Consider the following 16,422-nt stretch of genomic DNA (forward strand, 5'->3'; position numbering starts at 1 on the left):
AGTACCCCAGTATTCCTCAGTACACACTATATGGCTTAAAAGCTTCAGTCCATTTAGGACTAAATTAAATAACAGAGAATATTAGATTATTATGACTGAGTCACTGGGATCAGATGGGAAATAGTGTCATTTGAGAAGTTGTTGACCTGCAGTGGTACAGGTCAGTAACAGAAAAATGCTAAATTTCATCCCAAAGTATAATCATAGCAAAACTCAGAGTGAAGAGTAGTATTCTGCTTCTTCGTCTGAACTGCAGCTCATATATCACTTACCTGCAAACAGGCCACTCCGATTCCCACAGCACCAATTATCAACAGGTGGTCTGCCAGAAACTGCTCCAGTTTAGTGATACATCCACCCTGTTAAAGTCACACTCTGTAAGTTAACTCAAATATATTAGGCAACACATGCCACATGAACACATGCTTCAAAGCTTGCTTTGATTGACAACCTAAAAGGTGTGGCAAACAAGTCACCCTGCAGGAAATATGTACATTTATTAATACTTACTTATCCAAAATACATATTTTGGAATATGTGCCTATTACTTTAGACAGACAAGACAGAGTAGATAACATAGATAACTAGTAATAAGAATAAAAAAACAACTTAAAATGTTATATTCATCATGTATGGCATATGACACTTTTGTTGGTTCAATTGTGAGGGTATATCTATCTGACACAAAAAGGTGGAGAAGCTTCACCTGGGTTCTATGTATAAGTATTCCAAACCTCAGTTTTTATTCCGTTACCAGAGAGATCATTCTATCAAAGACAACTTACAGGGAGCAGCGATTTTCTGTTTCTTCAATAGTAGTTTTGTCAGAAAGCAAAGTCCAGTCAACATTTTTGTCAATCACTTTGTATATTCCAATGTTATATGATAGTTAAACAAGAGTTAGACTAAATATGATGCTTATCATTTAACCTTTTATTTTTCCAGAATGATGTATTCCACTGACCTCCACTTTGTAGATGTTGGATGGGTGGTCTCTCTTGCCACACCGAGGAGTTATGGTCTTACAGCAACTATCAGGCACTACCCTGCCTTCTGCCAGCTTTGATGAAATGTACACACTCGCCATCCAATCATTGGAGTTGTTGCTGCCACAGCATTTAAACTAGAGTCAAAAAGACAGCAAAGGGTTTGCTTTCATTTTGTCACAATCTGTACAAAAAGCACAAATTAATTTTCTTTTAACTGCCATTTTATTCAGATTTATCTCATTTTTAACTCAACTTAAATATAAATATTATGATTCTTGCAGGGGAACAGTGTTACCTTCCTATTAGCAACTTAAATAAAATTATTTCAGCTTCTGTACAGCTGGAGCAATACATTGTGCAAACCCTAAGGATACAAGCTATGAGCAAGTCCTTCTTCTGAATCTCAGTATACTGTAAAACTACTACAACATTTATAGCAGCTGCAGGCTGAATTATGAAAAATGTATTAATAATACTATACTTGACCATCCATGCTAAAGAAAATTGCAGAATGAATAACTAAACCAAAAAAAAAAAAAAAAAAGTCAGTATTGTTTATGTACATCCTGCTGTAGTCTGTCCACAGCTAATGTGATGGCCTCCTTCCCTGGCTGGTCATAATTCTCTGTCATAGTCTGGTTGAGATGCTGCTTCAGCTCATCACTTAGCTGGAAATAAAAGAGCAAAAAGAAACAGACACACAGTGAGAACAGTGGGTGGGTGTATTTATGGAGAGAACAAATTTTATTTTGTAACCACAAGCTGCTTCTTTATTAAAACATGCAACACATTGAAAACAAGAACAGGAATGTGAAAATGTCCAGCAAAGTATACTGTATAAGGTAACTGTGAGTGCTGTGATTGAAAAGAATATCACATTGTTAAAAAAAGACTTTAAATATAACCTTTGATGTGTGTGTGTGTGTGTGTGCACATACACACCCAGAGTAAATAAAGTGTGAAACAAAGGGAGAAAAAAGAGCCTTTATCTTGAAAGTGATTCTATTCTGTGCTGAATCTTTCTCCATTAAAATAAATCTCGGAGCTTGCCTGCAGATAGCATGGTGCTCCCCACAGTCCTTGCTGAATGACAGGCAGGTGTTTGCGAAATAAAAAGACGTTTAAAAATTGTTTAAAAATAAAAATTGTTTAAACTCGACACTCCAGACACTGCACAAAAAACTCAGTGCAGGTGGCACAAGTGGCACAAATAAGAATAAAAGGAACAGCAGCAAATTTAAAATATCTATTGTACAACCCCAATACAGAAAAAGTTGGGACGATGTGTAAAACATTAATAAAAACAGAATCCAATGATTTGCAAATCTCATCAACCTGTATTTTATTCCCCATTGAACATAAACAACATATCGGATGTTGAAACTGAGATATTTTACTATTTCATGGAAAATATTAGCTCATTTTGAATTTGATGGCAGCAACACGTCTTCACGCATGTCTTATGAGACGCAATGAAAACCACTAAGAAGCCTTTTTAAATAAGTTAATATGAAATAAAAAGATTTTAAAAAGGCAGGCACTGCCCTGGAGTCCCAAGGTACAGGAAGAAAAAGAGGATACAGCATTTGATTCCGTGAAAGATTTTGCATTATAGGATTAACAGGGCCAGAATTTCACCAAAGTACTGCCAAAATTGAACTTAGTTTCAACAACTACTGCAAATCTAGCACCTGTAATGTGAGACACTGTGTTCTGTCTTATCTTACTGCATATGCAGTCGGGGCAATGAAAATCTCTGAAAATCTATCACCTGAAGTAAAAGTACTGCAGCTCTTGAAAAGCACCAGAACCCAAAAGGAGTAGCGCAAATGGCAGTGGTGATGCCAATGTTAACATTACACCTCAGGATCCTCAGACAGGAAAAAAAAGTTTTCTCTAGACAAAGTAGTTCGATCGAACTTTATAGCAAATGCCTTTTAGGTTAAATCTATAGAGGACAAATGTCAGTGTGCATTAGTTGCACCTGCATTAATAGTTCTGTTAATGCAAGAGCAAACATTATATTATGGCTCTATCACAGCTCAGCTGCAGACCTTGTTTTGTCTATTATTATTTATTTCTACCCGAATGATCATCATTCTTGCCAGTAAAACTGACAAATCAGGTGAGAATATTTGTCTCCAACATTAAATTCCATGTGTGTTCTCGCTGTAAGTCAGTGAGGAAAGAAGCTTAGAAGAAAGTACCCATCTTTAACACATTATTAAACTTCCTTTGACAATTAGGATGTTAATTGTAGAGAAGCATTCAACACATATTTGTATTAGTAAATAATGTGTAATAAACTGTGGTAACTTACCTTCTGGTAGTATACATAAGCCAGTACTCCAGCCACCAGTTCAATCAAGAAAATTAACAAAAGGCAAAAGAAATACTATGGAAGACAAAAGGGACAGAGACAGAGAGACAAGGGGAGAAAAAAAAGGAAGAGAGACAAAATACTTTCATTAAGACATTTTAGCAACTAATTTGGAAAAGTTGCTCACACTTGTGAAGGCTCAATAAAAACTTCCATCAACTGTCATTGTGCAGCATCTGTCACTTCAAAACACAGATGGCAACATTGCACAAAAAGAGACACCCAGAAAGCAATTTGACAGACAGAAGCATCAGATTACTGTTGGGCATCTTTTAAGGAGCTGTCTGTGCTCCTTGACAGCATTTCCATTACAAATCATAATTAACTTCAAAACCCTATTGTGACTAAATGTTAATTGCAATGATTTCAATTCTAAGCATTCTAAGCAAGTATAAACATTCTCTTGGATTCCTAAGAAAAACAAAGAGTATAAAGAATAACACCCAATTACTGTAAGTAATTAAAACTAAAAATCAGGACCTATGCAGATAAAACAAAAAAAAAATACAATCAAAAATAAGTGTGTAGGTTTAATTGTAAGCTTGTAAGACATCTTTAATGATATGCACAATGGTACATACATACTGTAGTTATGAGTTGTGCAGATTGCCCACACGTTTGGAGTGCTCTGACACTCTGCTGCGGAATAAGTGAGATTAACACTTGAGATTCCCTAGATTTAAATAACCAGTAGCAACTTTTCATTGTTCAGAAAATGGTAGCTACACCCTACACAGACACAAACCACGCCACATACTGCAAACACACACTTATGGCTAATTATAGCAGGCCCACCTGTCGCAGAGTGGGACAAACCAATTTAACAGCATCCACAGCACTGCCTCCCTTAAGACCATCTTGGAGAGACAGATGCTACTAGCCATTGTGCACAAAGCAGAAAACAAGATGATGGCAATACTGGTCAAACAAACAGATGCAAGGAAGCAATGATCTCACTGAATGAAGACACTTAACCATACATCCTTTTCTGTTCTGCTGTTATCACACTACTTGCATCGTGCAGAAACACTGGCTGTTCTGTTTATATTAGTTACAAGATTTAAAAAAAACACACCAATCTATGTTGTATGTCTGCTACCTACGCAAAATGCTAGCTTTACACAGACACAGACACACACACACACACACTTGCATGATGGGATCAATCATTAATCTTCTAAAACTAATCTATAAATGCCATCAATACAGTTGGTATTCAGCCAAACTGCACTACAGATGCCAAAATATCAACACATCCACTTCTTCGCTCCTGCAAGCCTCTTTTTCTCTCCTCTAGTGCTTCATCCGTCAACAGTAGATAGAAAGACCTAAAAATAGTTCTGCGGCAGTGAACGTTCACCTCCTGCCTGATTCTTCCCCACTGGGCCCTGTCTCTGTAAAATAATGAGGACAGCAAGGGCCCTGTCAGAGCCATTTGTCAGCATCCAGTGATATAGCTTAGACCAGGGGGAGGATGGATGGGTTCCATGTTATGCTGTTGCATGATTGTTATATAGCTGTGCAGAGAATGCAAGCCTTGGTGTACATGTGGGCGAGCATCGAGCTTCTTGGTGTACACGTGACAACCGGGGACCGCTAACCAGTACAGACAATAAATGAAATACAGACAAGTTTTTAGTTTTGCTAAATCCAAAAGACATCAATAAAAGGTTGATAGTATGTCATTATGTCAATATATAAAATTCAAGTCGTATACAGTAGTGAGATACAGACTTTGTTTTGTATACACACTGGGATCTGATAGTTCTTAGTAAAATTGCAGTCTGCTTGCCACTGTTCAGTTACAATGTAGCTACTTACTTACTGTAAGGGTGTCGTTACCTGTTGCCTGAATTTAGGCCTTTTTGTTTTTTGTTAATGATTTTAAGTAAGCACTCGTGAACTTGAAATTCAACAAGTCATCTTTGCATGCATACTTCTGTCTGTCATATAACCACATATGTAAAACCAAACTCCTGCTGTAGGTCTCCGGTCTCACCGTAGACAGACAACGCCTCTGTTCCCGGATCACAGCACAGCAGCCTAAGAAGCCTGTAATCACCACCAGGGCACCAGCCAGGATGAGGATATATGCTGAGACAGCAAATGTGCTGGAGGCCAGCAGACTCAAGTAGTCGCTCTTCTTCACCAGTGTCCAGATTCCTACAGCCAAAACAGCAGCTCCACCCATCTGGAAGATAGGGGGAAGAAGCAAAAAATATCAATTAAAGTAAACTACTACAGTGTACAAAGTGACAAATATGAAGTGAGTTCATTCTTTTCAGATGGGTCACTGACACTATAACAAAAAGGAACATGAGAGGACAATGCAAGAGAGAACAATAGGGCATAGACAGGGTAGAAAGGAAAGTACGGAAATAGAAAAAGAAACAGAGGGAAGTGGCCAGGCATTGAGTACAACTGCGATTGGAGCAGTGGGACTTCAGAGTGTAAGCAGGGCCATAATTCCTTTAAAAACAAATTACATAAATCAGCCAGGGTGGTGTCCTCTCATCTCATCAGTTTCACAGAGATAGGAAATGCCTCAGATGGTCTCTCCCCTTCATCCTCCCATCCGTTTCCATCAAACGCTCTGTCCTCTTATTCATTAAAACACACTCCAAAGACACTTGCATACATAGAGCTACTAATGCCCATCCAAATCTAATGTGTATTTAGCATTTTACTTTACATTAAATTTAAAAAGTAGAGGTAGCTCACAATCTGTGTTATTAAGCTGACCGTTCTGTTGATGTTTTGCATTAGATTGGCAAACTGAAAAAACAACTACAGTGAGCAGGGAAAGTCAAACTCATACTTTTCTTTATTTCACAATAATGATGCGCATTCATTTTTATCATTTTACAGCCATTACCTGTTTAGAGTAAGACACATGACCTAGTAGCACAACCTCTCACTTCATCAGAGGACAATTCATTAGACATTCCCGCCAGGAATTTGCAATGTTGCATCTCTAAAAATAATAATAATTAAACCAATCCCCAAAGAATTACGTGGGATCTTGCATTTTAAAGCATCACAGCTCTCACGAAATCAGCAATTTTAGGCCACAGAAATTACATTTTATTATCGATTTATTATCTGATCATAACAAGAGTCAAAGCCACTTTGTCCAGTAAAACACTGTAATGCTCCCAAGACTACAGTTATCATTGTGCGGTGGTGAAAGAAAACAGAACTCTTAAATATGTAGTGAGAGAATAAACATGGAATATAGCCTGTGGTAGTACAGTAGGAAGAAAGGGAGATAATGTGCTGCCTCTAGGGATGAGTTTTTGGGTGATATCAGAGCATCAAATAAAACCTGAAGATAAAGTGTGAACTCTTTCTCTCTTTAACTTTTCCCACCCACCGATCTGCCTCTCTACTCAAATATTTCTCTTTGATTCTGTCTCAGGAAATGTTCCAAAGTGACCCCATCAACACTGCACAGCAGCTTTAAGAGTATAAGATTTTAGCAGTGAACTGCAGTATCACAAAGTGTGGTGCCAGAGAGCAGGTTTGATACACTGTTCCTCACTGTACACTTACAAGCCGTATATCATCTATGACTCACTTTGGTGCCAAGTCCATGGCTCAGCCTTTTCAGCTTCAGAACTCCTTCATCCTCTCTCTGTGTTTCTATAGGGCTCTTTCCCTCTTCTGCCTCTCTGCCTGCAGTTTATAAAGTACACTTAAGCATTTATTTTACTGAATTTAGCACTATTATTATTATTATTTGCTAAAAACAGAGGAGAATTAAGTCATCGTTTTTTGTGTGTGTTTCAGTACCAAACTGCAAGTAAACACAAGTGAATAGATGAAGTGAAACAACTGCCAGGGTTTCTCCCTAAAGCAGTAAGGAGCAGGTAGCTAAATATGATAATCATTGTTACTTATTACTTTATGGCACTTACCCAGAAGAGAAAGTTGAAAACAAAGAGCAGGTACTTGAGACACACTGTCAGCCAGTCATCCTGGTCCTCTTTATAAATAGCTGACATCTTCCTTCCTCCAATTCAGTTCTGGAGGTGCAGTTTTTTTCTTAATACAAAAAGGAGATAATAGTAAATACATGTGCAGCATATATATATATATGTATACAGTACTGTTGCAAGAGCTTTTACTGTGCAGATAATGCTCAGAAAATACATATAGAATTTGTCAAAATAAAAGAAGACTATTATGTAACTGAGTTCCCTGTTATGCTATAGTTCAATGTCTCTACATTGAGGTAGATCTTTGATTTCATTTGATTGATGTTGCAGCACCCAGGTTCACAATATCCTCACTTTTTGTTATATCCACAAGCTACGTCTATAAATTATTCATGTAACTGAACAGCCCATAAACCTCTGAATCATTAATTGAGCATGCAGTTTCAGTACTTTTATAAAAGGCAATGGTGTGGGAAGTACTCAGAACCATAAGCCTGATCTATATGGGATCCCTCCGTTGATGGCACCTAGGGAAGTTTACTGTCTATGGTCCAATAATGCAATGAGGAAATGTGCAAGAGTTTCCTTTGAAGGTTTCCTTTCATCAAAGGGAAAAAAGATCACAATGTTTTAACTTTTCATCAGTCTGAAAAATCCCATATGACACTGGAATTATTTCTTAAAAAAAAAAAAATGTATCTCCAACAATCACAGTTCTGAATACTGTTCTCCTCGGTGGTCTGTGGACCATTTGGGGGCACAGTAGACTTTACACAGTAAACTATTCACTTCCATTATACCGGGTAAAAGCACAAACCTCAAAGATTGCTATGCTCCTTGAGGTACTAGATACTGTTAGGAGCAGAAAGCAGAGTCACTTTCACGTAACTTTTGAAATGGAAAAACCAGAAGAATATGAATATGAAGAACTAGTAGGAAGACGGCACTGAATAAAAGATTTAACACTTAACTGGACAGTGTGACCGTTACGTTGTTCGACTTATGAGTAAAATCACCTGTCAAGAAACTGATTTAACTAAACGTCTAATGACTTTACGTATGCGCCGTTTAACCAACTCACGGACTGGCCCAGGATATTTCATTTAAACCTTTTTCTACACAAATGTAAGTTGTTGGTTTTACCAAGAATCTGCGGTGAGAACTGTCACGTTAGCTTGACAGGTAAGCTAGCGGTTTGCTCCCAATTAGGCCCGAACGGGGGGAACAGCCGTTACGGACGCGCCGACGGTCGTTCAACTACTTCGCTACTGCTCACGAAATGTCTTATTGCCTTCCACGTTTTTTTTTTTTTATTTAATTTTTTTTGGACTTTGAGTGCAGTTGCTCTTCAGAAACACAACCACCGTGTAAATGAGGAGGGGAGGGCAACACGCATTTTACGAATCTGGGCAAACTTTCTTGCTTTCTTGAGGTGTAGCGTGAAGCGCGAGCATCGCCAGGAAACCTCCCTCCACCTGCGTCGTTGATGCGCGCAGCGAAGTTTCATTGGACTTGCATCACGCTTCCATCGATAAAACGGCGTTTAGCCTCATAGTCGAAGACATACTCACCCGCACCAACGTTTAGTTGGTAAAATAACCTCGCTTTGATGCAGCCGCTCCCCACCTCCTCCTCAAAGCAGAGGACACCGTATTGCAGAGGGTCCGGTCAAGCTTGTTGCTTTCAGGCTGTCCGACGGCAGGACTGTGCTGTGCTGCCTTTGAGTGCCACTCGTATTTTAGAAGTTTATACGCGTTTTAGCACTTTACCCTAAGGAACAACAGCCTAGAAAGAAGGAACCAAGTCTTAGAGCATTTGCGTGCATCCAATATAAGTGTATGTAAGTTTTTAATAATAGGTTGCAGGGCCTATGTAAACAGTGACGCCATACAAAGTGAGGGAAGGCTTTGTGCCACATTTTGCTACTATGTACTGTCCATCTACACCCATTGGGCATTTCATTAGGTACACGTGGACAATCTGTGTAGGCTAAGTAGTTATAAATACTGAAAATCCAAACTAAAAAAGTTGATAAAAACAAGATCAAATTGCAATAAATCTTAACTGTGATGCACATTGAGATCAAACATATGCCCTGTCCATACAGAGCATATATAGAAGTTGGTGTAAGCAGCATCAAATATATAAATGCATATAAAAGTCTCAAATTAATTGTTTACAGGTCTGTTATAGATAACAGACTATTGTTAGTAGTAAATGTAGTTTATCTAAATGTAGCTATTTATACTGTGCAACTGCCAAAACAATTTTATAATTTTTCTTTCACAATCGTTTAGAATTTGACGGTCCGTGAAGGCAGCGCGGCGTGAACTTGTGGAAAGGCGCACAATGGGCAGCAGCAGAGGAGGAAATGGAGCAGCTCCCCTGCTCCAGCCACCCACAGCCTGAATACCCCTGCGCTATTCAATGAAAAACCTTGGTTACAGTGTAACTGCATACCTCTTCCAGAATTTCACTCTTTGTCTACGTGAATAAACAGAGATAAAACACACAAAAGGCACAGACTACATTGACAGTTGTATTTGATCTGCATCTGATGTATTAAACAAAACCATAGTTTTACAGTTTGTAGTTTTAATTATAAAGTATATGTGCTTTATGCTAACAAGTATACATAAACATTTTAGTGTTTTTGGCCTATACTTGTACTTACCTAAGTATACTCGACTACTACTGACAAATATACAGAAGAGTTCTAGTACATGGGGCACCTACTGTATGTTTGATGGAGATAGTTGAGGACCTAAAGAAAGGTATACTTAAGTAAAGTATAATCAAGTATTCTTGTCCTGGGGCATCCAGTACAACATTTGTTTGATGTATTTCCACAGCTAGTAAACAACATAAACTAAAAACTAACTAAACTAAACAGTAGGCCAATTTAGTCTTACAGAGAACTGAAATATTACACTTACAAGTATAGTGCTGGTACATTAACATCGGTATACTTATAACATAGTTATACTTGGAAAATATAAGTAATAATTTGTTAGGTTTACAAGCAGTTACTTTTGGCTTGGCTATATCTCATTATGAATTCCATTCAAGCCAGTGAGACTTACAATAATTTTTTTCATTATGTAGACTACAAAATTGAGCAGGATGCCTGCGACCCCAAAGGGAGAAATAGTAATTTGGTATTTTGAAATTGATTTGTCTAGATGTGTTTGCATTTATTTATTTATATTTTTTTCAGATCAGAAATCTTTTAATCACTAAATAAAGGCTATACACAAAATAACCAACAGTGAGATTTATATAAGTAATAGATTTGCCCCAGAAAGTGCATGAAAATGCTTTAAAAGTAATATATTATGATTGTATTTCTTGTTTGTATACCCCATGTTTATGATGCATATAAAAGCCAATCATGAGTCAAAATATACCAATATCTTATACACTGTTGCTCCTAAAATTGGAATAAAATATTTTTTACCTCTTCTCATTAAATTATTGTGACAATGTGATTTATTCTTGATATCAATAAAGTTTTGTATCTTCTCCTGATCTGAAAAAAATAAAAATATCTGTAGTTTTGTATCTTCTCAAAACTTTATTGATCAATCTCTTCCAAACAAATCACAGTGAAACTTAAAACACAATTAACTTTTGCAAAAAGAGGAATGTTTCCAAAAACAGATTTACTCCACCGTTATGGGCAACAGTGTATAAATAGAGTAACCGAACCCTGTTCCTTGGCCCCCCAACCAAAGTGCTGAGTGATTTTCTTATGAACTAAGACTTTCGCTTTAACTAAAACAGACCTTTCATCACGTATTTGCCACTTTTTCTACCTCGGTAATTCAATGAGCGCCAAAGTTATTAGGAGTAGATGATGGCTGCAAGGGGAGGAAATCTGCAGTGGTCACCTGCACTGGCGACAATTAGTCTACCAAGACAACATTACCCTGAGGATGTCATCCATCAGACTAAGTTCTCCACAGTAAGTATCATTCAGCCAGATCATGAGCACGCTACATGGTATTATCATTCTGTGGCTTTGGAGCATTTATATCCATTTGCATAGGTGACACATGGTAGAACAAACAGAAATGTGCTTCTCCCTAAAGATAACTCATTCCTATGTCTAGCCACTGCCCGTGTGTCCAGTCTCATTCTACTGTAGGTGGTTTATCTCCTCCCATGCTTTGTAGCTCACTAAGCTCTCGAAAATGCTTTCTTCCAATGGGGGCTGAGGGGAATAGCGCATGAATGAGCGTGCATGTCAAATACAAACCAGTTAAGGGCAAACTAAACATAATGCACTGGTGTGTGTACGTGTGATGGTGAGTGCCACCCAGAAAAATGGGTCTGCAAGGAAAAACAGAGACAAAAGATTCTAGAATTGAAGAACTGCACTACTGCAACATAACATTTCAGATTATATTTAAGCCTCTATTTGTTTGAATGTGAGAATAGTGAATTGCACATAATGATAATCGTAAAGTTTTAAATAAAAGGACGAAATATGTCTTGCTGAAAAATTTATTTTTGGTTAAAATGATGAACAAGACTTAGTTTTGCAGGGAATGATACTGCTTTCATTTGGTTAGTGCATCGTTACTTTTGTGTATTTTCATATAGAGAGGCAGGTTCAACTCTAAGTGAAACAGAGCAAAGTGAGCTACTGAGCTCCTGCTTGTTGTGCCTGACCTCTTGTGGTTAAACTCACTGGGAAGCCACATGACAGACTGACCATCTCAACGACAGCACAGTGATTTTTTGGCAATGTTACAAATATTTGCATCACAGATTAGGTAGAACACAGAGAATTGTTAAACGGTGCCATCTTCTTTGCCAAGTTTGTTTGCAAAATTAGGGAAAACTAGAATGAAATGAAAATAACCTTCGAGGAGAGATCATATCGCTTCTTGGACAAAAACTAAGGAACCACTACACTATTTTTGTCTAGAAGGAAGTGTATAGATGCCCCTTTTAACTTAAAGCCACAGCCTCACAAAGCATCACTTTATTCAGGTGACAAATGCATCTTTTCTTCTACTGAAATAAGTTGATGTACTAAAGAATTCCTGTAAATAATGTAACTGTTGGAAGGAGCAAGTCTAAAATCAGTAAACGGTATAAAGAGTAATAGAAGGATATGCACAGATACAAAGTGTATCTTTCAATTTAAAAACCTCAATGCTGTTAAGGATAGAGTGTAAGGAGTTACATTTTACCAAAACATGAACTATGACACAGAAAGGGAGGAGCCTCTATGCTATGCTGAAACGAAACTGAGGAGACTCACCACAACTAAGTTTCAAAGTGTACTGTGCTTGTCCTTTTTTTACAGGTTTTTTCTGAATCGCCACGTTACAGGTAAGTGAATTTCTTTCACGTTCCATTTGTGTTTCTTGTTGCATGAAGAGATACATGATTTTCAGTTTTTTGCGTGAGTTTTTAATTCTAGTATTTCCTCTTTGTTCGTTTCCAGACATGGCAACAGCAAGCTGTCTGCTGTCAGAGGAAAAGTTCCTGTGTTCTGTCTGTCTGGATGTGTTTACTGAGCCAGTGTCGACGCCATGTGGACACAACTTTTGCAGTGGATGTATCCACAAGTATTGGGACAGCAGTGACATGTGCCAGTGTCCACTGTGCAACCGGACATTTACCACAAAACCTGAGCTTCATATCAACACCATCATGTCTGAGCTGGCTGCTCAGTTTAAGAACTCTGTTGAAGTCAAGTCCTCAACCTCGGACCCACAACTTCCTGAAAATGCAGACCTTCTGTGCGATATGTGCTCTGGGTTAAAAGAAAAAGCAGTTAACTCTTGTCTAAACTGTCTAATGTCTTTCTGTGAGTTGCACCTTGAACCTCATCAGAGAGTCGGGGTTCTTAAAAGTCATAAACTAATAGAACCTGTGAGCAACCTGGATGAAAGGATGTGCAAGATGCATAACAAGATAAAAGAAATGTACTGTAGGACTGACCAGGCCTCTATTTGTGTCCTGTGCATCAAAACTGATCACAACACTCACAATGCTGTTCCACTTGAGGAAGAATATGAAGTATTGATGGCAAAAACGGATGATGCAATGGCAAATATCCAAAAGATGATACAGTCACGGTCAGAGAAGATAGCTGAGATTACAAAATCCCTTGATATCAATGACAGAGATGCAGAGAAAGAGAAAAAATCCAGTGTGCAGGTTTTTGCTGACTTAATCCACTCCATTCAGAAAAGCCAAAATGAGCTTGTTGAGCTGATTGAGGCGAGGCACAAAGCAACAAAGCAGAAGGGTGAAGGTTTTCTCAAAGAACTGAGGATAGAAGTTGCTGAGCTTGAAAGCAGGAGTTGCCAGCTGAAGCGGCTGTCCACGTCTGAGGACCACCACTGTTTTATCCAAAACTTCCCAACCTTGTGCTCTCCTTTAAACAAAAACTGGACCGATGTTGCTGTCAACAGTGACCTGTCTTTTGAGGCGGTGAGAGGAGCTGTGAATCTGCTGAAACAGAGACTAGATAAAATAATGGACAAGATTCCTGAGCTCAAAATGACAAGAATGAAAGAACATGCAGTGGACTTGACTCTTGATGCTGATACAGCACATTCCTCACTTGTCATTAGTGAGGATGGAAAACAAGTTGCAACTGTAGCCAAGAACCGGACTCTCCCAAACAATCCAAAGCGATTTAAGATGTATCCAGAAGTTTTGGCAAGGGAAGGGTTCACAGCAGGGAAGTTTTATTTTGAGGTGCAGGTAAAAGACAAGATTAAGTGGGCTCTTGGTGTGGTCAAGGAGTCTGTAGACAGACAGGGAGATACAGACCTGTCAGTTTCAGATGGCTACTGGACCATTGGGTTAGATGAGGGTGGATATATTGCATATGAAGATCCAATAGTTGCGATTACACTGAAAGAGAAACTTGTGAAAGTGGGAATCTTTGTGGACTATGATAAAGGAGTAGTTTCTTTTTTTGATGTGGTTACTAAATCACATATCTGTTCTTTCACTGGCTGCTGGTTTACGGAAAAACTTTATCCATACTTCTGCCCTCAAGAAGACCAAGGTGGCAAAAACTCTGCCCCTATCATCCTAACACCTGTAGTTTAATCAGAATAGATGTATTCATTTTGGGTCGTCCTTTAAGAGACACTCACAGATTAACAGAAATTCCAAAAGGTTACATGTGTAATGAAATGTTGTTGGGTTATAAAATGTTATCAAATCTATGCATATACATGCACACGTATTAACAGTATAAAATGTAAAATAATTATACAAAAATTGCACAGCAACATAACCAGAACTTGTTGTATTACCATAGCTAAAACTGTTAATGTGATTTATCAGTATATATGCATATATTTTTTATTGTCAAACTTCATACAGTATGTACTCAGTCAAGCCTCAGGAACCTCTGTGTTGTATTTGATGAATTTCTGTCTGTAGATCCACATTCAGGACAGCTGCTCAAAAACAGTTTTTATTATCTACGAAATATTTCAGAAGTGAGGAAAATGTTGTCCAGTGTAGATTTAGAGATGATCAAACATGTTTTTATCTCATTTGGACTTTTGTAATTCACTCTTCACTTGTCTTAACAAACGTGTTCATAGTCACTTTCAGACTGTTCAAAATAGCAGCGAGGCTTTTAACAGGAACAAGTGGAAGATCCCACATCACACCAGTTTTATATTCTCTTCACTAGTTACCAATGAAATATAGAATTGATTTTAAAATTCTGGTGCTCACTTATAGAGCCCTTTTCTGACAATGCTCCTGAGTAAATTTTTGACCTGTAGGCCACTTATGGCTCGTCCGGAGCATTGAGGTCCTCAGGTCAAAATCTACTCGTGGTCCCTAAAACTCATTTTAAAACTTGGGGGATCTTTATTTTCAGTCTGTGGCTCCAAGACTGTGGACTCCTGTCTCTGCATGTGGCTGATTCTGCTGATTCTTTTAAAAAGCAACTTCAAACAAGCTTTTAGCTGACTGGGCTCTTATGGTTGCATCTTTGTTGTAGTTGTGTTTTATTTAGATGTGAAATTTTTAGTCAGTATTATTTTTTTCAGTTTTACATTTTCTAAAGCACTTTGTGATTTTATCTGTGAAAGGTTCTATATAAATAAATGTTACTTACTTACACTAAAGTGTAACATTACAAAAAAAACAATTAACATATAATTTGGGATAAAATAAAAGGTAGAAAAATACTTCATGTCATTCTCTCCTAAGAACATTGAAAATTACACTCATACTGTGAAAGTGATCGGCAATGGTTAGACTGTTTAAAAATTATGAAAAATGTACAGCTTAAAAGATTTTTATACTTAATGATAAGTGAATCACATTCACAGGAGACCCCCCCCACACACACACACACACCCTTCAAAGACAACATCATGAGGAGAACCAGATCAATTCTTTACAATGAACCAACAGATAAACCAAAAAAAAAGAAAAGAGGAAACTGTTACAAACTCTAGGACAGATTTTCATTACACAAAACAACACAGGCACAGACCTACAGAAACACTGATGGTGTAGACAATCTGTGTATTGGACTTCTGGGATCTCGCAAATGACAATGAAAAAGCGCATCACTACTTTGGGCCAGGCAGAAATATCATTCATATATTTGGCTCTAAACGATTAATCGTAATGATTTTGTAGCGTTAGTGAAGGTCAGAGTTTTACGTCGGTTTGGTAGCCAAATAGCTGCAAAACTATGTAAAATGTTCTTTGTGCTTTAAGTTCCCCTGAAGCATCTTCATTTAGAATTGCTGACTAGCGAGTAACTCACCTGTTGCTGACTGGACTGAGTTTTGTCCGAATTTCTAAAGGACGGAGATTCCTCTGTGGCTACGAGCCGCATTCGAACCTCAAACTTTTTCGCTGCTTCTCCTCTCAGTGGGATGGAGACGTTAGCATTTCGCTATAACATTAACTAGGTGTCAGCATCCACCGAGTCAGAGAACAGAGAACATGGCGTTTGATAGTAAAATGCATGTTTCCTTGATGTTTTAAGTAACTAATAATATAATTGGACTTAATAAAGTGTTATAATATTAGCGTTTTCCATGTAAAGTATTTTTCATTAAGCTACTCGAATCAATATGCTAAACATGCCAAAGATAATGCT

At 37.9% G+C, this 16,422-nt stretch overlaps 2 protein-coding genes across 6 annotated transcripts in view; one reads left to right on the forward strand and one right to left on the reverse strand.

The window, feature by feature from the left end:
• Window positions 1-16,422, reverse strand: part of tspan11 (tetraspanin 11) — a 35,493-nt gene that overhangs the window by 6,170 nt on the left and 12,901 nt on the right. For 3 of the 5 annotated variants that reach the window (XM_067490500.1, XM_067490497.1, XM_067490499.1), the window contains exons 1-7: window positions 8,879-9,037; window positions 7,287-7,413; window positions 5,369-5,560; window positions 3,310-3,384; window positions 1,553-1,657; window positions 965-1,123; window positions 273-359 (exon numbers count right to left, since the gene is read on the reverse strand). In XM_067490500.1, coding sequence (XP_067346601.1) covers window positions 273-359; window positions 965-1,123; window positions 1,553-1,657; window positions 3,310-3,384; window positions 5,369-5,560; window positions 7,287-7,373 — 705 coding nt within the window. In that variant the 5' untranslated portion in view covers window positions 7,374-7,413; window positions 8,879-9,037. Of the gene's footprint in view, window positions 1-272; window positions 360-964; window positions 1,124-1,552; window positions 1,658-3,309; window positions 3,385-5,368; window positions 5,561-6,946; window positions 7,045-7,286; window positions 7,415-8,878; window positions 9,038-16,422 lie in introns of those variants that run through there. The other 2 variants (XM_067490501.1, XM_067490498.1) reach the window with 2 other exon arrangements.
• LOC137106743 (E3 ubiquitin-protein ligase TRIM39-like) lies at window positions 12,500-15,430 on the forward strand. Its single transcript, XM_067490490.1, has 2 exons — window positions 12,500-12,650; window positions 12,766-15,430. Exons 1-2 carry the CDS (start codon window positions 12,515-12,517, stop codon window positions 14,388-14,390), a joined length of 1,761 nt encoding a protein of 586 aa, XP_067346591.1. The 5' UTR covers window positions 12,500-12,514; the 3' UTR covers window positions 14,391-15,430.

Source organism: Channa argus, chromosome 21, assembly GCF_033026475.1.
Source record: "Channa argus isolate prfri chromosome 21, Channa argus male v1.0, whole genome shotgun sequence".
NCBI classification, from domain to species: Eukaryota; Metazoa; Chordata; class Actinopteri; order Anabantiformes; family Channidae; genus Channa; species Channa argus.